The sequence below is a fragment of the Salvelinus fontinalis genome, chromosome 1 (genome assembly GCF_029448725.1).
Source record: "Salvelinus fontinalis isolate EN_2023a chromosome 1, ASM2944872v1, whole genome shotgun sequence".
Taxonomy (NCBI): domain Eukaryota; kingdom Metazoa; phylum Chordata; class Actinopteri; order Salmoniformes; family Salmonidae; genus Salvelinus; species Salvelinus fontinalis.
Window position 1 is genome coordinate 21,771,936 of NC_074665.1, and position 27,799 is coordinate 21,799,734.

Here is a 27,799-nt window from a genome sequence, read left to right on the forward strand (position 1 = left end):
CAGATTTGAGAAACGTTGGCCACTTTTCTGAAGTCATTTAAACGGGCACTGTCGTTGCTATGACTATACGGACACTTCTTACGTCTTCCCCTGGATGCCTTTACGTGATGACGATTCCAACGGGCTCGATTGCTCGTTCACAGGCACTACAAATGAAAAAAACCTTTAGCTAGCAAGTCTTTTCTTGCTGCGTAACGCGCGTGGAAGACACCGACCCTCTCCTGTTCCAAGCATTAGTTTAGCCTGTTATATTTCTCCGGTCATCTTTTCACTCGTTATAGGAGTTACAAACATCACAAAGTAGTTAATTTAAAGCGTTTTATAGCAATTTATATCCGTTTAGTGCGATTTTGGGACATTTATTTTTGCAACGATGTGAAAAGTTGGGAACGCTTTTCAGTTCATCCCGAACGTAGTTGACATTTCCACATGGCAAGAGGACAGCTTTCCACCAAAAGACGATTTCTCCCAAGAAAGGATCCTTTGCCCAAGATACTGATGGAAGAACAGCTCAAGGTAGGACATTTTTATTATGATAAATCGTGTTTCTGTCGAAACATTTTAGTGGCTTAGGACGCCATGTTTTTTGACGTAGCTTCGCTTGGCGCAAACTGTATTGAAAAGTAAGGATAAATTAAAAAATGTAATAACGCAATTGTATTAAGAATTAAATTGTCTATCAATCCCTGTCCACCCTATATTTTTTAGTCACGTTTATGAGTATTTATGTATAAGAGTAGATCACTGTCTAAGTGGCGCAAGGACGTTTTCTTTACCAGCTTGTCTACATTTCACATTGTCTAACCATGATTTTGGTGGCTAAATATAAACATTTTCGATCAAACTGTATATGCATGTTGTAATGTGATGTTACAGGAGTGTCATCGGAAGAATTCTGAGAAGGTTAGTGAAAAAATTAATATCTTTTGGCGATGTTGACTTTTATCGCTCACTTTGGCTAGAATCAATGCTGGGCTGCTATGTGCTATGTGCTACGCTAATATAACGATTTATTGTGTTTTCGCTGTAAGACACTTAGAAAATCTGAAATATTGTCTGTATTCACAGGATCTGTGTCTTTCGATTCGTGTATGCTGTGTATTTTTACGAAATGTTTGATGATTAGTAGTTAGGTAAACACGTTGCTCATTGTAATTATTCTAGTCCATTTGTGATGGTGGGTGCAATTGTAAACTATGCCATATACCTGAAATATGCACTTTTTTCTAACAAAACCTATCCCATACCATAAATATGTTATCAGACTGTCATCTAATGAGTTTTTTTGTTGGTTAGGGGCTATAAATATCTTAGTTTAGCCGAATTGGTGATGGCTACTGGTGTTGGTGGACAAATAAAAGATGGTGGAATATGCTAATGTGTTTTTAGGTAATAGATGTACATCTTTACATATTGTGTCTTCCCTGTAAAACATTTTAAAAATCGGAAATGTTGACTGGATTCATAAGATCTGTGTCTTTCATTAGCTGTATTGGACTTTAATGTGTGAAAGTTAAATATTTTAAAAAAATATTTTTTTTGAATTTCGCGGCACTGGTTTTTCAGTGGGGGGGGGGGGGGTGTGCCGCTAGCGCCACGCTGATCCTAGACAGGTTAAAGTGACTATGCATAGATAATAAACAGAGAGTAGCAGCAGCGTAAAGGGGGGGCAATGCAAATAGTCTGGGTAGCCATTTGACTAGATGTTCAGAAATCTTATGGCTTGGGGGTAGAAGCTGTTTAGAAGCCGCTTGGACCTAGACTTGGCACTCCGGTACCGCTTGCCGCTTGCCGGTAGCAGAGAGAACAGTCTAAGACTAGGGTGGCTGGAGTCTTTGACAATTTTTAGGGCCTTCATCTGACACCACCTGGTATAGAGGTCCTGGATGGCAGGAAGCTTGGCCCCAGTGATGTACTGGGCCGTTCGCATTACCCTTTGTAGTGTCTTGCGTTCGGATGCAACCAGTTCGGATGCAACCAGTCAGGAAGCTCTCGATGGTGCATCTGTAGAACCTTTTGAGGATCTGAGGACCCATGCCAAATCTTTTCAGTCTCCTGAGGGGGACTAGGTTTTGTCGTGCCCTCTTCACAACTGTCTTGGTGTGCTTGGATTATGTTAGTTTGTTGGTGAGGTGTGCTCGGTCCTCCTTTTCCTATAGTCCACAATCATCTCCTTTGTGTTGACCACGTTGAGTGAGATGTTGTTGTCCTGGCATCACACGGCCAGTGTTGAGGATCAGCGGGGCGGATGTGTTGTTACCTTCTCTTACCACCTGGGGTGGCCCGTTAGGAAGTCCAGGATCCAGTTGCAGAGGGAGGTGTTTAGTCCCAGGGTCCTTAGCTTATTGATGAGCTTTGAGGGCACTATGGTGTTGAACGCTGAGCTGTAGTCAATGAATAGCATTCTCACATAGGTGTTCCTTTAGTCCAGATGTGAAAGGGTGGTGTGGAGTGCAATAGAGTTTGCATCATCTGTGGATCTGTTGTGGCGGTATGAAAATTTGAGTGGGTCATGTACATACTACCTCAACTATCTGGTGCCCCCTCACATTGACTCTGTACCGGCACCCCCTTGTATATATTGTTATTTTTTGCTACTGCTCTTTAATTACTTGTTACTTTTCTGTCTTATTCTTATCAGTATTTTTTGAAACTGCACTGTTGGTTAGGGGCTCGTAAGTAAGCATTTCACTGTAAGGTCTACACCTGTTTTATTCGGTGCATGTGACTAATACAATTTGATTTAATTTGATTTGACCTGATCTCAATTTCGAGTCTCATAGCAAAGGGTCTGAATATATTATTTACATTATTTTTAACATAATCATTATGGGGTATTGTGTGTAGACTGATCAATTTTAGAATAAGGCTGTAACGTAACAAAATGTTGAAAAAGTCAAGGGGTCTGAATTTTGTTCTGGAGGCAAAGGCGGGTTAGACCCAGTACTAGATTGGTGTACCTAATAAACTGTCTGGTGAGTGTATATATATACAGTACCAGTCAAAAGTTTGGACACACCCACTCAGTCAAGGGTTTTTCTTTATTTTTACTATTTTCTACATTGTAGAATAATAGTGAAGGCATCAAAACTATGAAATAACAGATATGGAATCATGTAGTAACCAAAAAGGTGTTAAACAAATCAAAATATATTTTATATTTGAGATTCTTCAAAGTAGCCACCCTTTGCCTTGGTATACAGAAGATAGCCCTATTTGGTAAAAGACAAAGTCCATATTATGGCAAGAACAGCTCAAATAAGCAAAGAGAAATGACAGTCCATCATTACTTGAAAACATGAAGGTCAGTCAAGAACTTTGAAAGTTTCCTCAAGTGCAGTCGCAAAAACCGTCAAGCTCTATGATGTAATTGGCTCTCATGAGGACCGCCACAGGAAAGGAAAGCCCAGAGTTCAACTGCTGCAGAGGATACGTTCATTAGAGTTACCAGCCTCAGAAATTGCAGCTCAAATATATGCCTCACAGAGTTCAAGTAACAGACACATCTCAACTAGAGGTTGACCAATAAATCAGCAATTAGGGCCGATTTCAAGTTTTTCATAACAATCGGTAATCTGCATTTTTGGACTCCGATCATGGCCGATTACATTGCACTCCACGAGGAGACTGCGTGGCAGGCTGACCACCTGTTACACGAGTGCAGCAAGGAGCCAAGGTAAGTTGCTAGCTTGCTTTCAACTTGTCTTATAAAAAATAAATCAATCTTAACATAATCACTAGTTAACTACACATGGTTGATGATATTACTAGTTTAACTAGTTTGTCCTGCGTTGCAAATAATCAATGCGGTGCCTGTTAATTTATCATCGAATCACAGCCTACTTCGGCCAAGCGGGTGATGATTTAACGAGCACATTTGCGGAACAAAGCACTGACGTTGAACCAATGTACCTAACCATAAACATCAATGCCTTTCTTAAAATCAATACACAATAATATTTTTTAAACCTTAAGTTAAAAGAAATTCATGTTAGCAGGGAATATTAACTGGAGAAATTGTGTCACTTCTCTTGCGTTCTGTGCAAGCAGAGTCAGGGAGTATGCAGCAGTTTGGACCGCCTGGCTCGTTGCGAACTGTGTGAAAACCATTTCTTCCTAACAAAGACCGTAATTCATTTGCCAGAATTTTACATAATTATGACATAACATTGAAGGTTATGCAATGTAACCGCAATATTTAGACTTAGGGATAACACCCGTTCGATAAAATACGGAACAGTTCCGTATTTCACTGAAAGAATAAACGTTTTGTTTTCGAAATAATAGTTTCCGGATTTTACCATATTAATGACCTAAGGCTCGTATTTCTGTGTGTTTATTATATTATAATTAAGTCTATGATTTGATATTTGATAGAGCAGTCTGACTGAGCGGTGGTAGGCAGCAGCAGGCTCGTAAGCATTCATTCAAACAGCACTTTCCTGCGTTTGCTTGCAGCTCTTAGCAATGCTTGAAGCACAGCGCTGTTTATGACTTCAAGCCGATCAACTCCCGAGATTAGGCTGGCAATACTATAGTGCCTATAAGAACATCCAATAGTCAAAGGTGTATGAAATACAAATGGTATAGAGAGAAATAGTCCTATAATTCCTATAATAACTACAACCTAAAGACTCTTGTTAAAAGGAACCACCAGCTTTCATATGTTCTCATGTTCTGAGCAAGGAACTTAAACGTTAGCTTTTTTACATGGCACATATTGCACTTTTACTTTCTTCTCCAACACTGTGTTTTTGCCTTTTTTAACCAAATTGAACATGTTTCATTATTTATTTGAGACTAAATTGATTTTATTTATGTATTATATTAAGTTAAAATAAAAGTGTTCATTCAATATTGTTGTAATTGTCCTTATTACAAATATATATAAGAATCAGCCGATTAATTGGTATCGGATTGTTTTGGTCCTCCAATAATTGGTATCGGCATTGAAAAATCATAATCGGTCGACCTCTAATCTCAACATCAGCTGTGTGGAGGAAACTGTGTGGTCGAATATTTCCCAAATTGACCTTCTCCTGTAACATACAGTATATATATGTAACTCATGTAAGCCCTTTTCTATTGCCCTTCCAGGTGGAATTGCTACAAAGAAATCACTACTAAAGAACACCAATAAGAAGAAGAGACTTGCTCTGGCCAAGAAACACAAGCAATGGACATTAGATCGGTAGAAATCTGTCTTTTTTCAACAGGACAGTAATCCAACACCTCCAGGCTGTGTAAGGGCTATTTGACCAAGAAGGAGAGTGATGGAGTGCTGCATCAGATAACCTGGCCCCCACAATCACCTGACCTCAACCCAATTCAGATGGTTTGGGATGAGTTGGACTGCAGAGTGATGGAAAAGCAGCCAACAAGTGCTCAGCATATGTGGGAACTGCTTCAAGACTTTTGGAAAAGCATTCCTCATGAAGCTGGTTGAGAGAATGCCAAGAGTGTGCAAAGCTGTGTTATTTCATAGTTTTGATATCTTCACTATTATTCTACAATGTAGGAAATAGTCCAAATAAAGAAACCCTTAGATGAGTAGGTGTGTCCAAACTTTTGACCTCACATAAGGGTTTACAAGAAATTGCTCCACAAGGACTTAGCTAGACTCTCCCCTCCTCAAAACAATTAGGAAAGAAAGTTTCCAGCCCCCCCCCCCCCCCCCCCCCCCCGCTCCACATCTCCCTATTGCATTTCACGCCCAATTTATTTATGGTTATTTTATTCAGTTTTAGTTTTTGGGGGGTGGGGAGGGGGAACAATTCCATGAAGGGTGCATAATTAGCGTATGGCTGGGGAGAATGAAGCCGTAGCCTGCTCCATTTCTCTCTGATAACACAGCCATGGCTTTTTACACACCACCAGTGGAGTGGGGGGGGGGGGGGGGGGGGGGGTTCTGTCTACTGGAATAAAGCAGCCTTGAACAAAACAGTCCACAGCAGAACAGACCAAAACAGAACAGACCAAAACAGAACAGACCATGTCTGAATGCAGCCCGTCTTTATCAGCCTCTAACAGAAGAGTGAGAGAAGGAGAAAAAAATACACATTTCCTCTCCTCTCCTTCCCCCTCTCCAATCAAATTAACTCTCCTGTAACAGTGGGAGGATGTCCCGGTGGAGGTTGAGGGAACTAAAGTTTGGTAAACTGTTGCTCCCAGGTGTTCTTAGTCAAATCGAATCAAATTTTACTGGTCACATACACATATTTAGCAGATGTTATTGCTGGTGTAGTGAACTGCTTGTGTTCCTGGCTCCAACAGTGCAGTAATATCTAACAATTCACAACAATACACACAAATCTAAAAGGAAAAGAATGGAATTAAGAAATATATAAATATTAGGACGAGCAATGTCGAAATGGCATTGACTAAAATACAGTAGAATAGAATACGGTATATACAGTTGAAGTCAGAAGTTTACATACACCTTAGCCAAATACATTTAAACTCAGTTTTTCACAATTCCTGACATTTAATCTTAGTCAAAATTCACTCTCTTAGGTCAGTTAGGATCACCACTTTATTTTAAGAATGTGAAATGTCAGAATAATAGTAGAGAGAATGATTCACTTCAGCTTTTATTTTTTTCATCACATTCCCAGTGGGTCAGAAGTTTACATGCACTCAATTAGTATTTGGTAGCATTGCCTTTAAATTGTTTAACTTGGGTCAAACGTTTCGGGTAGCCTTCCACAAGCATCCCACAATAAGTTGGGTGAATTTTGGCCCATTCCTCCTGACAGAGCTGGTGTAACTGAGTCAGTTGAGTGGCCTCCTTGCTCGCACACGCTTTTTCAGTTCTGCCCACACATTTTCTATGGGAGTGAGGTTAGGGCTTTGTGATGGCCAATCCAATACCTTGACTTTGTTGTCCTGAAGCCATTTTGCCGCAACTTTGGAAGTATGCTTGGGGTCATTGTCCATTTGGAAGACCCATTTGCGACCAAACTTTAACTTCCTGACAGATGTCTTGAGATGTTGCTTCAATATATCCACATAATTTTCCTACCTCATGATGCCATCTATTTTGTGACGTGCACCAGTCCCTCCTGCAGCAAAGCACTCCCACAACATGATGCTGCCACCCACGTGCTTCACAGTTGGGATGGTGTTCTTCGGCTTGCAAGCTTCCCCCTTTTCCTCCAAACATAATGATGGTCATTATGGCTAAACAGTTCTAGTTTTGTTTCATCAGACCAGAGGACATTTCTCCAAAAAGTACGATCTTTGTCCCCATGTGCAGTTGCAAACCGTAGTCTGGCTTTTTTAATGGCGGTTTTGGAGCAGTGGCTTCTTCCTTGCTGAGCAGCCTTTCAGGTCATGTTGATATAGGACTAATTTTACTGTGGATATAGATACTTTTGTACCGGTTTCCTCCAGCATCTTCACAAGGTCCTTTGCTGTTGTTCTGGGATTGATTTGCACTTTTCGTATCAAAGTACGTTCATCTATAGGAAACAGAATGCGTCTCCTTCCTGAGCGGTATGACGGCTGCGTGGTTCCATGGTGTTTATAATTGCGTGCTATTGTTTGTACAGATGAACATGGTACCTTCAGGCATTTGGAAATCGCTCCCAAGGATGAACCAGACTTGTGGAGGTCTACAATTTTTTTCTGAGGTCTTGGCTGATTTCTTTTGATGTTCCAATGATGTCAAGCAAACAGGCACTGAGTTTGAAGGTAGGCCTCCAAATACATCCACAGGTACACCTACAATTGACTCAAATGATGTCAATTAGCCTATCAGAAGCTTCTAAAGCCATGACATCATTTTCAGAAATGTTCTAAGCTGTTTAAAGGCACAGTCAACTTAGTGTATGTAAACTTCTGACCCACTGGAATTGTGATACAGTGAATTATAAGTGAAATAACCTGTCTGTAAACAATTGTTGGAAAAATGACTTGTGTCATTGTCACGCCCTGATCTGTTTCACTGTTCCTGTTATTGTCTCCATCCTCTCCAAGTGTTGCTTATTTTCCCCAGTGTATTTATCCCTGTGTTTCCTGTCTCTCTGTGCCAGTTTGTCTCTTATGTTAGTCAAGTCAACCAGCATGTTTTTCCCCGTACTTCTATAGCTTTTCTCTTTTTGATAGTCTTCCCGGTTTTGACCCCAACCTGACTCTGGACTACTTTCCCGCCCGCCTGATCATCCTGCCTGCCCTGACCTTGATTCTGCCTGCCCTTCGGTACCTTTTGAACTGCCCTTCGGTACCTTTTGAACTGCCCTTCGGTACCTTTTGAACTTTTGACCGTTTTGCCTGTCCACGACCATTCTCTTGCCTTACCCTATTGGATTAATAAATGTTGTAAGGCTCCAACCATCTCCCTCCTGTGTCTGCATCTGGGTCTCGCCTTGTTTTTATTTATTTTTTATTTTACCGTTATTTTACCAGGTAAGTTGACTGAGAACACGTTCTCATTTGCAGCAACGACCTGGGGAATAGTTACAGGGGAGAGGAGGGGGATGAATGAGCCAATTGTAAACTGGGGATTATTAGGTGACCATGATGGTTTGAGGGCCAGATTGGGAATTTAGCCAGGACACCGGGGTTAACACCCCTACTCTTACGATAAGTGCCATGGGATCTTTAATGACCTCAGAGAGTCAGGACACCCGTTTAACGTCCCATCCGAAAGACGGCACCCTATACAGGACAGTGTCCCCAATCACTGCCCTGGGGCATTGGGATATTTTTTTTTTTAGACCAGAGGAAAGAGTGCCTCCTACTGGCCCTCCAACACCACTTCCAGCAGCATCTGGTCTCCCATCCAGGGACTGACCAGGACCAACCCTGCTTAGCTTCAGAAGCAAGCCAGCAGTGGTATGCAGGGTGGTGGTGTCTTGATAGTCATGCACAAAGTGGATGTCCTAACCGACTTGCCAAACTATAGTTTGTTAACAAGAAATTTGTGGAGTGGTTGAAAAATGAGTTTCAATGACTTTAACCTAAGTGTATGTAAACTTCCAACTTCAGCTGTACATATACATTATTACATTGACCAGTATTTCCATGTCTATGTACTGTATATAGGGCAGCAGCCTCTAAGGCTTGGATCTAAATATTTTTAAATAATGGGAATTTTTAGAAGGGAGGAATGGTGTCTCAAGATACATTAAGGAAATGTCCAACGGTGGCAGGTCGGTGTTCAAACAGTAATCATTTGCACAACACACACAGATAATCTAACATACCCACATACAACAACGTATTCCCATTAAATTATCGAAAGGGAAAAAAAACTTCTGACAAGCATCCTGTTGTCAACCCACTGTAAATAACCTACCAGGTGCCAGCCACAGCTAATCTAACATTCCCACATACAACAATGTATTGCCATTAAATCATCCAAGGAAAAAAACTTCTGACAAGCAGCCTGTAGTCAACCCAGTGTAATTCCAGCCATGAGCCAGCCCTGTCCATTGTGAATAGATGGACGCTTTGCGCTTGATGCTAACAGCTGTATGCCCATTTTCTGTTGCCTAAAGAGGGACTAGGGCGGGGTGACAGTGATAAAGGGTGTGTGAGTGGATGCCAGGATCCAGAAGAGACACAGTGAAACAGGCAGAGAATGCTGCCGTCTGACTGTCTGTGTATCTGTCTGTGCATGCGTCGAGTGTACGTGCCTGCCTGCCTGTCTGGAACTCTGAGAAGTGCCAAGTCATCACCACTCACATGCATATCAACAGGTAATCATCAGCATAATTCATAATGGAAACATCCTCACAAAACAATCCTTTTCCCCATTCAGATAACTGCTACAACTTCTTTGGATTAGTAATCAAATCTTAATCGCCATTTTACCAACATCTTTCAATATTTCAGCTTTCAGGGATGTGAAATAACAAGCAAAAATGTACTGAGGAGTTTTCATTCATTCATTTTCAGACTAAGATATTATTTAGAATGAATAACGTGCATTAGAAATTAGCACCTTAAATTACAAGGGATATCACTTCAATATGTATACAGATGTAGGATCTTAATTTGAACCAGGTTGCTATAGCAGAAAAATAATCTTGCAGAAACAGGAAATGTGAATTAATATGTGGATTTTAATTAACCGACATTTTGGTAGGGGTTAATACATTATCTAATACATTATCCGTAAGGGAAAATTAAGTCTGAAATTTGAACGTTGAAATTACAAACTTCCAAAGCCTTTTTAAATCTCAAATACACTACAAGTTTCCTGCATTGCAGGAAAGTTCTCCTGCAACAGGGCGATCATATTGTCATGCCCTGGCCTTAGTATTCTTTGTTTACTGTAATATTTTGGTTAGGTCAGGGTGTGACAGGGGGGATGTTTGTGTGTATTTGTCTCGTCTTGGGTGGGTGTTTCTATAACGATAGTCATTTTCTTCCTCCTCCTCGGACGAGGAGAGGCGAGATGGATCGGACCAATACGCAGAGTGGTTAGTTTCCATAGTGATTTAATATATAACAAAAACAATATGCGATACAAAATAACTACCGTGACAGTCCCGTGTGGCGAAACACTGACACAAGAACAAACACCCACAAAACACACGTGAAACCCCGGCTGCCTAAGTATGATTCTCAATCAGGGACAACGATTGACAGCTGCCTCTGATTGAGAATCATACCAGGCCGAACACACAAAAACCCCAACAAAATATCACACATCGACAACCCACCCAACTCACGCCCTGACCATACTAAATCAATACAAAAACAAGGGAAAACAGGTCAGGAACGTGACACATATTAAGATCATACACCTGTATAACACATTCTGATTTCTGGTGAGTGTTTGTTTAGATGACATCCATCACAGAAAGAATGGATCAATTACTGTGACAACTGCATTCCTAATTCCTCTGAATGGAGCTGCTGTCTTCAGTTAACCGTTTTGGTGATGGAGAGAGGAGAGGAGAGAGAGGGGGAGAAGGTGAGAGAAGGTGAGAGAGAGAAAGTGTGAGAGAGAGAGAAAGTGTGAGAGGAGAAGGGTGATGGAGAAAATGAGAGGCAGGGTAGTAGAGGAGGATACACTGCTGGAGGGTTCAGAAATGTGAGAAAACGTCTGAGTATCCTCCACTCACTTCCAATATAGTAAAGCCCTGGTACTTTATCCAGTGATCTGAACGTCCTGGTTTAATATGCAGCAGGAGGCCTGTTCTTCTTCTCCTCCTCCATCTCTCAACTACCTTTTCCCTCGGTTTCCTCTCTCTCTCTCTCTCTCTCTCTCTCTCTCTCTCTCTCTTTCGCATCCCTCGCATCCCTCGCTCCCTGTCCCCCTGAGATATGACAGATTTCTCCTGGGGCTGTTGTTGAGCAGGATGCATAGGTAGCCATTAGGGAGGAGAGGAGCAACTAAAGATGGAGACAACGAGCCAGAAAAGGAGAGGAGTGGTGGACACTTATCATGCAGCGACAGTACCGCGTGCACTCCAAACGGTGATACTCCAAATCAGCCCACTACATGTATCTCTTCATCTCTATCAATCACTTCAATAGATTCTTATTCTAGATTTCTATTTTATTCAAAAATATCCCACATTCGTCTGAGAAGTAAGACTTTAGAGGACAACTCTAATGGTGGACTGAACACAATAAACAACAACGCTAAATCATTTCCCTTTGTTCCATCCTTTCCTCCTCTTCTTTTTCTCCTCTCTATCCATGTGTGTGCCACGCCTTCCATCAGGCCCCACATCAGGTCCCACATCAAGCCCCACATCAAGCCCCACTCCCACAGTTTGGCCTGTATTAGAGGCACAAGCACGCGTCTACAAGCCCTCATTCACACCGTGCTCACAGACCAGTGTAGCTGACAACTCTATTCCTCATGTGCAGTGCAATGATAAAAGTTACATTCCTCAGGCCAGAACGCACCGACAAACAGAGAGACCATCAGAGAGACTAGCAGCATGTCTCCTATTATAGTTACAGTATGGAAGGCTTGTAGGCAGAAGAAAGGAAATAAAGAAAGAGAAAGAGAAAGAAAGAAAAAAATCAATAAAGAGAGAGGGATGCTGTATCATTACACTGTATCACACTGTTCTCTACGTTAATTACACTGTATCACACTGTTCATTATACTGTATCACACTGGTTACTACGTTCACTATACTGTATCACACTGTTCTCTATGTTAATTACACTGTATCACACTGTTCATTATACTGTATCACACTGTTCTCTACATTCATTATACTGTATCACACTGTTCTCTATGTTCATGTTCATTATACTGTATCACACTGTTCTCTACATTCATTACACTGTATCACACTGTTCTCTACATTCATTATACTGTATCACACTGTTCTCTACATTCATTATACTGTATCACACTGTTCTCTATGTTCATGTTCATTATACTGTAACACACTGTTCTCTATGTTCATTATACTGTATCACACTGTTCTCTACATTCATTATACTGTATCACACTGTTCTCTATGTTCATTATACTGTATCACACTGTTCATTACACTGTATCACACTGTTCATTATACTGTATCACTGTTTTCTACGTTCATAACACTGTTCTCTACGTTCATTACACTGTACCACACTGTTCATTACACTGTATCACACTGTTCATTACACTGTATCACTGTTCTCTACATTCATAACACTGTTCTCTACGTTCATTACACTGTACCACACTGTTCATTACACTGTATCACACTGTTCATTATACTGTATCACACGGTTCTCTACGTTCATTACACTGTATCACACTGTTCTCTAAGTTCATTACACTGTTCTCTACGTTCATTATACTGTATCACACGGTTCTCTACATTCATAACACTGTTCTCTACGTTCATTACACTGTATCACACTGTTCTCTAAGTTCATTACACTGTTCTCTAAGTTCATTACACTGTATCACACTGTTCTCTACGTTCATTACACTGTATCACACTGTTCTCTAAGTTCATTACACTGTTCTCTACGTTCATTACACTGTATCACACTGTTCTCTAAGTTCATTACACTGTTCTCTACGTTCATTATACTGTATCACACGGTTCTCTACATTCATAACACTGTTCTCTACGTTCATTACACTGTATCACACTGTTCTCTAAGTTCATTACACTGTTCTCTAAGTTCATTACACTGTATCACACTGTTCTCTACGTTCATTACACTGTATCACACTGTTCTCTAAGTTCATTACACTGTTCTCTACGTTCATTACACTGTATCACACTGTTCTCTAAGTTCATTACACTGTTCTCTACGTTCATTATACTGTATCACACGGTTCTCTACATTCATAACACTGTTCTCTACGTTCATTACACTGTATCACACTGTTCTCTACGTTCATTATACTGTATCACACTGTTCTCTACATTTATAATACTGTTCTCTACGTTCATTACACTGTATCACAATGTTCTCTACATTCATAACACTGTTCTCTACGTTCATTACACTGTATCACACTGTTCTCTACGTTCATTACACTGTATCCCACTGTTCTCTACGTTCATTACACTGTTCTCTACGTTCATTATACTGTATCACACGGTTCTCTACATTCACAACACTGTTCTCTACGTTCATTACACTGTATCACACTGTTCTCTAGGTTCATTATACTGTATCACACTGTTCTCTACATTTATAATACTGTTCTCTACGTTCATTACACTGTATCACAATGTTCTCTACATTCATAACACTGTTCTCTACGTTCATTACACTGTATCACACTGTTCTCTACGTTCATAACACTGTTCTCTACATTCATTACACTGTATCCCACTGTTCTCTACGTTCATAACACTGTTCTCTACATTCATTACACTGTATCCCACTGTTCTCTACATTCATAACACTGTTCTCTACATTCATTACACTGTATCACACTGTTCACTACATTCATAACACTGTTCTCTACATTCATTACACTGTACCACACTGTTCATTACACTGTATCACACTGTTCATTATACTGTATCACACGGTTCTCTACGTTCATTACACTGTATCACACTGTTCTCTAAGTTCATTACACTGTTCTCTACGTTCATTATACTGTATCACACGGTTCTCTACATTCATAACACTGTTCTCTACGTTCATTACACTGTATCACACTGTTCTCTAAGTTCATTACACTGTTCTCTAAGTTCATTACACTGTATCACACTGTTCTCTACGTTCATTACACTGTATCACACTGTTCTCTAAGTTCATTACACTGTTCTCTACGTTCATTACACTGTATCACACTGTTCTCTAAGTTCATTACACTGTTCTCTACGTTCATTATACTGTATCACACGGTTCTCTACATTCATAACACTGTTCTCTACGTTCATTACACTGTATCACACTGTTCTCTAAGTTCATTACACTGTTCTCTAAGTTCATTACACTGTATCACACTGTTCTCTACGTTCATTACACTGTATCACACTGTTCTCTAAGTTCATTACACTGTTCTCTACGTTCATTACACTGTATCACACTGTTCTCTAAGTTCATTACACTGTTCTCTACGTTCATTATACTGTATCACACGGTTCTCTACATTCATAACACTGTTCTCTACGTTCATTACACTGTATCACACTGTTCTCTACATTCATTATACTGTATCACACTGTTCTCTACATTTATAATACTGTTCTCTACGTTCATTACACTGTATCACAATGTTCTCTACATTCATAACACTGTTCTCTACGTTCATTACACTGTATCACACTGTTCTCTACGTTCATTACACTGTATCCCACTGTTCTCTACGTTCATTACACTGTTCTCTACGTTCATTATACTGTATCACACGGTTCTCTACATTCACAACACTGTTCTCTACGTTCATTACACTGTATCACACTGTTCTCTACGTTCATTATACTGTATCACACTGTTCTCTACATTTATAATACTGTTCTCTACGTTCATTACACTGTATCACAATGTTCTCTACATTCATAACACTGTTCTCTACGTTCATTACACTGTATCCCACTGTTCTCTACGTTCATAACACTGTTCTCTACATTCATTACACTGTATCCCACTGTTCTCTACGTTCATAACACTGTTCTCTACATTCATTACACTGTATCCCACTGTTCTCTACATTCATAACACTGTTCTCTACATTCATTACACTGTATCACACTGTTCACTACATTCATAACACTGTATCACACTGTTCTCTACGTTCATTATACTGTATCACACGGTTCTCTACGTTCATTACACTGTATCACACTGTTCTCTACGTTCATTATACTGTTTTCTACGTTCATTGCACTGTATCACACTGTTCTCTACGTTCATTACACTGTTCTCTACGTTCATTACACTGTATCACACTGTTCTCTACGTTCATTACACTGTATCACACTGTTCTCTACGTTCATTACACTGTATCACACGGTTCTCTACGTTCATAACACTGTTCTCTACTTTTATTACACTGTATCACACTGTTCTCTACGTTCATTACACTGTTCTCTACTTTTATTACACTGTATCACACTGTTCTCTACGTTCATTACACTGTATCACACGGTTCTCTACATTCATAACACTGTTCTCTACTTTTATTACACTGTATCACACTGTTCTCTACGTTCATTACACTGTATCACACTGTTCTCTACGTTCATTACACTGTATCACACGGTTCTCTACATTCATAACACTGTTCTCTACTTTTATTACACTGTATCACACTGTTCTCTACGTTCATTACACTGTATCACACTGTTCTCTACGTTCATTACACTGTATCACACGGTTCTCTACATTCATTATACTGTTTTCTACGTTCATTATACTGTATCACACTGTTCTCTACGTTCATTACACTGTATCACACTGTTCTCTACGTTCATTACACTGTATCACACTGTTCTCTACGTTCATTACACTGTATCACACGGTTCTCTACATTCATAACACTGTTCTCTACGTTCATTACACTGTATCACACGGTTCTCTACATTCATAACACTGTTCTCTAAGTTCATTATACTGTATCACACTGTTCTCTACGTTCATTTTACTGTATCACACTGTTCTCTACGTTCATTTTACTGTATCACACTGTTCTCTACGTTCATAACACAGTTTTCTACGTTCATTACACTGTATCACACTGTTAATTATACTGTATCACACTGTTCACTACATTCATAACACTGTATCACACTGTTCTCTACGTTCATTACACTGTATCACACTGTTCACTACGTTCATAACACTGTATCACACTGTTCTCTACGTTCATAACACTGTATCACACTGTTCTCTACGTTCATAACACTGTATCACACTGTTCTCTACGTTCATAACACTGTATCACACTGTTCTCTACGTTCATAACACTGTATCACACTGTTCTCTACGTTCATAACACTGTATCACACTGTTCTCTAAGTTCATTATACTGTATCACACTGTTTTCTACATTCATTATACTGTATCACCCTGTTCATTACACTGTATCACACTGTTATCTACGTTCATAACACTTATCACTACATTCATTATACTGTATCACGCACACTGGACTGCAAATCTGATCAAGTATCAACTTCATCATTCTCTTAATATCTTTGTGAAGAAGATATTTTAGTGAAGAAGCACCCTGTGGTGGAACTACATTCTGCAGATGGCTGTAAGGGAGTGAGTGACTCTCACTAGTCCTGGGAGAGAGAATTCTGTCTGGTTTTGGATGCGACAGGATGAGCACAGATGGGGTCAACAGATTGCAGGCATTGTGGGAGCAGTTGAAAAACGAATTTCTCCATTTGTTTACTTGAGATTTTCATGTTCACTCGTTAGTAGCGTAATTGATGGATTTGGGCCAACGGATGCCCAGGCACTGCCCAAACTGGAAAGGGCGCAAGTCACTATGTACTAAGCACTAATGGCTCTCCCGAGGACAAAATGATGCCTATGTGTGTCTATGATGCCTGTAAAAAATCCTTGGAGTTGGTGATATCATTGACCAGTATGGTGTCAAACATACGGCCTGTGGGTGGTTTGAGTAAAAGAAAAATAATAATAATAATAATTTTGGTGAAACAAACTCAATATACCTTAAAATTACTAAAACCAGACTTTCCAGCTCGCTAATAATCTCTGTGCAGAGTCAATGGACCTACATTCATACAGTTTATTGACTGTCCAGCTTGCTAATAATCACTAGACAGTCAGGAAGCATCTAAAACTCCAAAAACGTTGGATAGAGGACAATTTTGTTTATAATAGTGACTGCAAGGAAATATACCCAATTTTCAGTGCGGCTCTCCGGACCTCGTTGAAGACCGGATGCGGCCCACGGGCAAAATGAGTTAGACACCCCTGGTCTAGATAGAAAATACCAATGATGAACTCCATATTGGTAAAGGGGTGATTCCCAAATCAACACAATTCAATTAATATATTAATTTCTATGGTAAAGCCACTTGGTTTCTAGGCCCATCAAAACTTACACAAGGTTTCAAGTACAGGGTGATTTCTGGCACTATTGAACATTTATCTGTCTTACTTTACATTCTCAGGCATGACATTTAGCAAATGATATATTCTCAACACCTCTATGAACAAGTTCAAGCTTCCATCAAGGCCTAAACCGGAGTGGGAGCCATCTTTATCCAGCGGTTCCCAGGAAGTGACAGCGTCCATGACCCGCAGTCTGAAAGCATCCACTGCTGCAGTTCTGACAGTCACTTTGAATGAGCTTTATTTAAAAAGGTACGTGAGACGAGTGAACGCTCCCTGAAGATCAGTGAACACAGAGCACTGCTCTGACAGATCAGCCCAGCACTGGCTCTCTGCACAGCTCGAGATACTGTCTGTGAGAATGCGAGAATACATACTGAACACACACACACACACATACGTTTCACTGTCTACTTCTTCTCTACATCTGCAGTAGACTTGACGACAAATACAACACAGTCTAACTGGTGTAAACACAGCAATCATGCGTCTTCTCAAGTAGGTAAATGTTGACCTCCTTAGTCCCTGACATTACTAAGGAATGCTCCATTTTCCCCAAACTGAACTGTTGTCCCCTCCAGCAATAAACACTACTTGTCTGTCTCTCATTCCAGTGGTGTACCAGAGAGGAGCCCACCTCACCGTCTTCCCATCAGCAAACCTCACAGCAGGAGGCAGAGGAGAAACTGTCAGCGATCTGCTGCTGGAGAACCAGAGAAAGTAATCTTCACATACACACACACACTTAAATATGAGTCACACACACCGAGCTTGATGAACAACCACCAGGCAATGTGTACCAATGGAGGAGATCAAATGCAGCGAGGGTCCAGTATGGTGCTCCTAAACACACACACACAACTTACCATGAGCGTCGCGGTAGTAGGCGTGTGTGACGCTGCGGAATCTTTCTTGCCCAGCAGTGTCCCAGATCTGAGTAGGAAGACATATGACATCATCATCATCCCTCTCCCACTCTATAATGACTGTTCTCACTCATCAATGGGCCTACAGCAGCTACCAGCAGCTCAATGAATGAACTGCTAGGAATAGAGGATCTGAGATATGAATCATGTACATGAAATGCATTTTTCTCTCTGGGAAAATGTATTTTGAATGTAGCCCATTTATAGTAACAATGACTATAATCCACTTTAAATTCACAACGGCAACACCAAGCGCTGCTCGTGTGTACAGTCCTGAAGGGTTGGCTGAGGACACACCTGATTGGCAATGAGCACTTGTTCTCTCTCAAATACACCTTTACAGTTGTTGGTTAGCTAGCTAGCGAATTGTAGCCATATTAGCATTGATGTGAAATCAGTCAAAACACCTCAAAACAAGACATGGTATCAAGACCAAGATGAAATGAGTCACTTACGAGTCCCCATGTGGCAGTTCCTTGCTATTGTTGGTAGCTATCTGTCCATTCAGAATCACAACAACTCAGACTTCTGCTCCATTGAAGCGTGCGCATCATTTCCGTGACGTCAACTAACCCATCTTTATGTATTTGTATCCGTTTGATATTTTAAGTAGAAATTGTGCACAAATATTGCATTTTAAAAGTTATATGAATTGAAGTGACCTTTAGTATAGACCACATTGAAAATTCAATAAATCAGATTTTTTTTTTGAATAAAGACTTGATAAAGTGCCAAAATTCCGCATTTTGACATGTCCCTCCATGCATCATTATCTGTACTTTACTATTTACTCCACACTGCCCTTTCCCACCTGGACAAAAGGAACACCTACGTGAGAATGCTTTTCATTGACCACAGCTCAGCGTTCAACACCATAGTGCCCTCAAAGCTCATCATAAAGCCAAGGACCCTGGGACTAAACACCTCCCTATGTGACTGGATCCTGAACTTCCTGACGGGTAAGGGTAGGCAACAACACATCTGTCACGCTGATCCTCAACACGGGGGCCCCTCAGGGGTGCGTGCTTAGCCCCCTCCTGTATTTCCTGTTCACCCACGACTGCGTGGCCAAGCACAACTCCAACACCATCATTAAGTTTGCCGACGACACAACGGTGGTAGGCCTGATCACCGACAATGAGACAGCCTATAGGGAGGAGGTGCTTTACTTTATTTAGTAAATATTTTCTTAACTATTATTTTTCTTAAAACTGCATTGTTGTTTAAGGGCTTGTAAGTAAGCATTTCACGGTACGGACTACACCTGTCGTGACAAATACAATTTGATTTGATTTGATTTCCAATGGCACGCTATTTCTCTCTCACACTATCCATCTATCTATCCCTCTATCATCCATCTATCATCCATCTACCTATCCATCTATCCCTCTATCTATCTATCTATCTATCTATCTATCTATCTATCTATCTATCTGGGCCTGGTCTTCAGACTACGTTCATCATTAGAACCTTTGCAGGCGCCTCCGTTAGATCTCCGAGCTGTTTCTCGAAACCCTCGTTACTAAAGTTGCTCTTGAAAATGCTCGTTGTTGTATTTGTTTTTTTACTTGCCTCACACTTGACCCCCCCCCCAGAGAAGGGAAGGCAAGGGAGATGACACACACAGACACATAGATACACAGGCATGGACACAGACACACACATAGACATGCAAACATGAAAGTATATACACCCACACACAGACACACACACACATGTATACCCATCCCTGTCTCATCTGACAGCTATGCCAAATATTCTGTCAGTTCTACTCATGTGGACAATAACATGTTACATGGAAGATAGCCAACACATCACAAAGTGTGGAACAATTGCAGTCATGTCCAGTCTATCATGATTACCTTTCCTACTTTCAAAACAGCAATCACCTTCAGCTTCTATTATGTGAAATCAGACACCAGAAGTAATTAAAGTGCGATTGGTGTCTTTGAACTAAGCAATGGATACATACATCTTCTATAGCAGCATTACAGATGTAGAAATTTCCTGCAATGCAGGACATTTAAAACATGTAGTGTATTTGAGGTTTAAAAAGGCTTTTGAAGTTTGTAATTTCCACTTTGAAATTTCAGCATAAATTTTCCCTTTCGAAAAATGTATCAACCTCGAAAAAACGTTTATTAATTATAATCCATATAATAAATTACATTTCCTGTTGCTGCAGGATTCTTTTCCTGCTGTGGCAAACTGGCGTATATTAAATTCCTACATCTGCATGATTACACAACACTGATAACAGTGTGTGTCTGTCTGACAAACAGAACAGAACAGAATAATCCTAATGGACAGTGTAATATCTACAGAGAGTCTTCAGGCTATGTCCCAAATAGCACTCAATTTCCTTTATAGTGCATTACTTTTGACCAGAACCCTATCGGTCTTGGTCAAAAGTAGTGCACTAAATAGGGAATAGGGTGCGATTTGGGACAATGTCTTCAGTCTGGAACCCAGCGGGGCTAATCGACTGTTAGAGATAAACGATGGACTTCATTAAAGCCTCATTTAAAGTTGACGTCATCCTACCTCTGTCTGTCTGGAGATGGAGACGTATGCAGAGTATTTACATAGAGAGGACAATGCTGGAACAGCAGAATATTGGCATCTGCTAACTCTGACAGATATTTGGCACACACACACACACACACACACACACACACACACACACACACACACACACACACACACACACACACACACACACACACACACACACACACACACACACAGACAGATACAAACAGACAGAGAGACAGACACACAAACACACAATATTCAAGAACGAACATGAAATGAAAATGCGTTAAGGTTAGAAAAAGTTATTTATCTTACCTGCAGTTTGACCTTCAGCGCATCAATGTTCAACACTTTATTCTGAAAGACAAAAGGGCAGAAAAATAATAGGTTTTCAAACAGTAAAACATTGAACAGAATATGTCCTTTGATTCAGATGGAGCTCTTGGCAAAACAAGAACAACATTTGGATTACTGTTAAAAGAAAGTGATGCTTATATAACAGTATGAAGATCCTTGCTTGTAGACAACATGTAATGATGTGGAAGATTCTTGGAAGTATTTCCTGTTATTTACATGCTCAGAGTGTGTAAGTGCGCCCATCACCCCACCTGGTTGGCTTTGATCACTGCTATCACCAGTATATCTGTACTGGCTGAGACCGTACGGCTCAGTCACACTGCTGCCTGGCTGTTACACAGCGTTTCATCACCTCAACCCTCAGCCATGGCTAAGCAGTTTTGGCCAAAACAAACACACGTCGGCATGTGAGCACACACACAAGCATGTAGGCACAGGTACACACAAGCATGTAGGCACGGGTACACACAAGCATGTAGGCACGGGTACACACAAGCGTGTAGGCACGGGTACACACAAGCGTGTAGGCACGGGTACACACAAGCGTGTAGGCACGGGTACACACAAGCATGTAGGCATGGGTACACACAAGCATGCAGGCACGGATGCACACAAGCATGCAGGCACGGATGCACACAAGCATGTAGGCACGGGTACACACAAGCGTGTAGGCACGGGTACACACAAGCATGTAGGCATGGGTACACACAAGCATGCAGGCACGGATGCACACAAGCATGCAGGCACGGATGCACACAAGCATGTAGGCACGGATGCACACAAGCATGTAGGCACGGGTACACACAAGCATGTAGGCACGGGTACACACAAGCATGTAGGCACGGGTACACACAAGCGTGGGTACACAAATATCATGCTGTTGCGCATACACACACACACACACACACAGAGAGAGCGTGAGTGAGTGAGTTACAGGGCATTGAGGGTCTCAGTCAAGGCTACCACATTGTGTCTTGATCATTTGGTTGGGCCTGTATGGGGCAGGTTACAGTGTCCTGTAGCATACAGACAGTCACACCTAAATGGCCCGGTGTTAATGTTACTACTCTGCTGTTAAACTGTCTCTATGGGGATATGACTGTTTTACAGTTACTGGGAGACTGTATGGAGCAGCTGTTCCACAGCACGATGATATTATGCTAGATGTGAATCACTATTATCCATGCTGTCAATTTGCAGTTTGAAGGTTATCTGTAAATCAATGAGAAACAATGTGAGAGAGAAATGTGACTACTCATTTTTGTTTGTGCAAATGACAACATGGAAGTTCAGTGAGTGGATTGGTGAAAAGAAAGCTGACTGGATTCTTCAGGAATCCAATCCATTTAGGACCTTGGCAGAAGAGTGGAGAAGTAGGGAGAGGCGAGGTTTAGAGAGGAAGTCTGAGCTGGCCAATGACATACTGGATCCAACATTCCTTGTGAGAAGGAAGAAGCTCTGATCACTAAACCTGAACCAAGACAATTCTCTTTCCTCGTGTATTCTCTCTCCTTGATCTCTGCTCTCGCTCTGTCTCTCTCTTGTTCTCTCTCGTTCTGTCCCTCTCTCTTTCTCTGCCATTCCCACTCTCATCACTCACTCATATTCTCTTACATTTACATTTTAGTCATTTAGCAGACGCTCTTACCCAGAGCGACTTACAGTAGAGTGCATACATTTTATTACATTTTACATACTCAGACAAGGATATCCCTACCGGCCAAACCCTCCCTAACCCGGACGACGCTATGCCAATTGTGCATCGCCCCATGGACCTCCCGGTTGCGGCCGGCTGCGACAGAGCCTGGGCGCGAACCCAGCCCAGCCTGGGCGCAAACCCAGAGACTCTGGTGGCGCAGCTAGCACTGCGATGCAGTGCCCTAGACCACTGAGCCACCCGGGAGGCTCTTGCTCTCCTCTTTCTCTCTCTCCATGCTGGCAGTAGTATTAGTGATGGAGACGTCATTTTTCTTAAACTCAGTGAGGCTTCTGTCCCTGGCAGCACCCCACAATGCACATACAGACCACACTACCTACCAAGAGAGTTCTGTTTACATACCACCACAGTCAGAGGCTGGCACCAAGATAGCATTGCATGAGCTCTATTCCGCCATAAGCAAACAAGAAAACGCCCAACCAGAGGTGGCACTCCTAGTAGCCGGGGACTTTAATGCAGGGAAACTTAAATCAGTTTAACCTAATTTCTATCAACATGTTAAATGTGCAACCAGAGGAAAAAGACCTCTGGACAACCTATACTCCACACACAGAGATGCATACAAAGCTCTCCCTCGCCCTCCATTTGGCAAATCTGACAATAATTCTATCCTCCTGATTCCTGCTTACAAGCAAAAATTAAAACGGGAAGCACCAATGACTAAATCAATAAAAAAAGTGGTCAGATGAAGCAGATGCTAAGCTACAGGACTGATTTGCTAGCACAGACTGGAATATGTTCTTCCAATTGCATTGAGGAGTACACCACAACTGTCATTGACTTCATCAATAAGTGCATCGATGATGTCGTTCCCACAGTGACCGTACGGACAAACCCCAACCAGAAACCATGGATTACAGGCAGCATCCACACTGAGCTAATGGCTAGAGCTGCAGCATTCAAGGAGCGGGACTCTAGCCCGGAAGCTCATAAGAAATCCCACTATGCTCTCCGACGACCAATCAAACAGGCAAAGCGTCAATACAGGACAAAGATCAAGTCGTACTACACCGGCTCTGACGCTCGTCAGATGTGGCAGGGCCTGCAAACCATTACAGACTACAAAGGGAAGCACAGCCTAGAGCTGCCCAGTGACACGAGCCTACCAGAGGAGCTAAACTACTTCTATGCTCGCTTCGAGGCAAATAACACTGAAACAAGCATGAGAGCACCAGCTGTACCGGAAGACTGTGTGATCACGCTCTCCGCAGCTGATGTGAGTAAGACATTTAGACAGATCAACATTCACAAGGCCGCAAGGCCAGATGGATTACCAGGACGTGTACTGCGAGCCCCGCTGACCAACTAGCAAGTGTCTTCACTGACATTTTCAACCTCTCTCCTTGTCCGAGTCTGTAATACCAACATGTTTCAAGCAGACCACCATAGTGCCTGTGCCCAAGAACACTAAGGTAACCTGCCTAAATTACTACCGACCTGTAGCAATCACGTCTGTAGCCATGAAGTGCTTTGAAAGGCTGGTCATGGCTCACATGAACACCATTATCTCAGAAACCCTAAACCCACTCCAATTTGCATACCGCCCCAACAGATCCACAGATTATGAAGTCTCTATTGCACTCCACACTGCCCTATTCCCACATGGACAGAAGGAATACCTATGAGAGATGCTATTCACTGACTACAGCTCAGCGTTCAACACCATAGTGCCCTCAAAGCTCTTCAATAAGCTAAGAACCCTGGGACTAAACACCTCCCTCTGCAACTGGATCCTGGACTTCCCGATGGGCCGCCCCCAGGTGATAAGGGTAGGTAACAACACATCCGCCATGCTGATCCTCAACACAGGGGCCCCTCAGGGGTGCTTGCTCAGCCCCCTCCTGTACTCCCTGTTCACTCATGACTGCACGGCCAGGCACAACTCCTACACCATCATTAAATTTGCCGATGACACAGCAGTGTCAGAAGGTCAGAGACCTGGCCGTGTGGTGCGAGGACAACAACCGCTCCCTCAACGTGATCAAGACAAAGGAGATGATTGTGGACTACAGGAACAAGGGTACCGAGCACATCCCCCATTCTCATCAACGGGGCTGCAGTGGAGCAGGTTGAGAGCTTCAAGTTCCTTGGTGTCTACATTACCAACAAACTAACATGGTCCAAGCACACCATGACAGTCATTTTTTTATTATTTTTTATTTCACCTTTATTTAACCAGGTAGGCTAGTTGAGAACAAGTTCTCATTTGCAACTGCGACCTGGCCAAGATAAAGCATAGCAGTGTGAACAGACAACAACACAGAGTTACACATGGAGTAAACAATAGACAAGTCAATAACATGGTAGAAAAAAGAGAATCTATCTACAATGTGTGCAAAAGGCATGAGGTAGGCAATAAATCGAATAATTACAATTTAGCAGATTAACACTGGAGTGATAAATCATCAGATGATCATGTGCAAGAAGAGATACTGGTGTGCAAAAGTGCAGAGAAGTAAAATAAATAAAAGCAGTATGGGGGTGAGGTAGGTAAATTGGGTGGGTAGTTTACAGATGGACTATGTACAGCTGCAGCGATCGGTTAGCTGCTCGGATAGCAGATTTTTAAAGTTGTTGAGGGAGATAAAAGTCTCCAACTTCAGAGATTTTTGCAATTCGTTCCAGTCGCAGGCAGCAGAGAACTGGAAGGAAAGGCGTCCAAATGAGGTTTTGGCTTTAGGGATGATCAGTGAGATACACCTGCTGGAGCGCGTGCTACGGGTGGGTGTAGCCATCGTGACCAGTGAACTGAGATAATGCGGCACTTTGCCTAGCATAGCCTTGTAGATGACCTGGAGCCAGTGGGTCTGACGACGAACATGTAGGGAGGGCCAGCCGACTAGGGCATACAGGTCGCAGTGGTGGGTCGTATAAGGTGCTTTAGTAACAAAACGGATGGCACTGTGATAAACTGCATCCAGTTTGCTGAGTAGAGTATTGGAGGCTATTTTGTAGATGACATCGCCGAAGTCGAGGATCGGTAGGATAGTCAGTTTTACTAGGGTAAGTTTGGCGGCGTGAGTGAAGGAGGCTTTGTTCCGGAATAGAAAGCCGACTCTAGATTTGATTTTGGATTGGAGATGTTTGATATGAGTCTGGAAGGAGAGTTTGCAGTCTAGCCAGACACCTAGGTACTTATAGATGTCCACATATTCTAGGTCGGAACCGTCCAGGGTGGTGATGCTAGTCGGGCGTGCGGGTGCAGGCATCGAACGGTTGAAAAGCATGCATTTGGTTTTACTAGGGTTTAAGAGCAGTTGGAGGCCACGGAAGGAGTGTTGTATGGCATTGAAGCTCGTTTGGAGGTTAGATAGCACAGTGTCCAGGGAAGGGCCGGAAGTATACAGAATGGTATCGTCTGCGTAGAGGTGGATCAGGGAATCGCCCGCAGCAAGAGCAACATCATTGATGTATACAGAGAAAAGAGTCGGCCCGAGAATTGAACCCTGTGGTACCCCCATAGAGACTGCCAGAGGACCGGACAACATGCCCTCCGATTTGACACACTGAACTCTGTCTGCAAAGTAGTTGGTGAACCAGGCAAGGCAGTCATTAGAAAAACCGAGGCTATTGAGTCTGCCGATAAGAATATAGTGATTGACAGAGTCGAAAGCCTTGGCCAGGTCGATGAAGACGGCTGCACAGTAATGTCTTTTATCGATGGCGGTTATGATATCGTTTAGTACCTTGAGCGTGGCTGAGGTGCACCCGTGACCGGCTCGGAAACCGGATTGCACAGCGGAGAAGGTACGGTGGGATTCGAGATGGTCAGTGATCTGTTTGTTGACTTGGCTTTCGAAGACCTTAGCTAGGCAGGGCAGGATGGATATAGGTCTGTAACAGTTTGGGTCCAGGGTGTCTCCCCCTTTGAAGAGGGGGATGACAGCGGCAGCTTTCCAATCCTTGGGGATCTCAGATGATACGAAGGAGAGGTTGAACAGGCTGGTAATAGGGGGTGCGACAATGGCAGCGGACAGTTTCAGAAATAGGGGGCCCAGATTGTCAAGCCCAGCTGATTTGTATGGGTCCAGGTTTTCCAGCTCTTTCAGAACATCTGCTATCTGGATATGGGTAAAGGAGAAGCTGGGGAGGCTTGGGCGAGTAGCAGCGGGGGGGGCGGGGCTGTTGGCCAAGGTTGGAGTCGCCAGGTGGAAGGCATGGCCAGCCATTGAGAAATGTTTGTTGAAGTTTTCGATTATCACGGACTTATCAGTGGTGACCGTGTTATCTAGCCTCAGTGCAGTGGGCAGCTGGGAGGAGGTGCTCTTGTTTTCCATGGACTTTACAGTATCCCAGAACTTTTTGGAGTTAGAGCTACAGGATGCAAATTTCTGCTTGAAAAAGCTGGCCTTTGCTTTCCTGACTGACTGCGTGTATTGGTTCCTGACTTCCCTGAACAGTTGCATATCACGGGGGCTCTTCGATGCTATTGCAGTTCGCCACAGGATGTTTTTGTGCTGGTCGAGGGCAGTCAGGTCTGGAGTGAACCAAGGGCTATATCTGTTCTTGGTTCTGCATTTTTTGAACGGAGCATGCTTGTCTAATATGGTGAGGAAGTAACTTTTAAAGAATGACCAGGCATCCTCAACTGACGGGATGAGGTCAATATCCTTCCAGGGTACCCGGGCCAGGTCGATTAGAAAGGCCTGCTCGCAGAAGTGTTTCAGGGAGCGTTTGACAGTGATGAGGGGTGGTCGTTTGACCGTGGACCCGTGGCGGATACAGGCAATGAGGCAGTGATCGCTGAGATCTTGATTGAAGACAGCAGAGGTGTATTTGGAGGGCAAGTTGG

General features: G+C 42.3%; 1 protein-coding gene across 1 annotated transcript in view; it reads right to left on the bottom strand.

Moving 5' to 3' along the window:
• Nucleotides 1-27,799, bottom strand: part of LOC129837688 (ras-related protein Rab-26) — a gene marked incomplete in the record, with an annotated part of 127,114 nt that overhangs the window by 35,202 nt on the left and 64,113 nt on the right. The window contains 2 exon segments of the mRNA XM_055904098.1: nt 18,339-18,405; nt 21,249-21,290. Coding sequence (XP_055760073.1) covers nt 18,339-18,405; nt 21,249-21,290 — 109 coding nt within the window.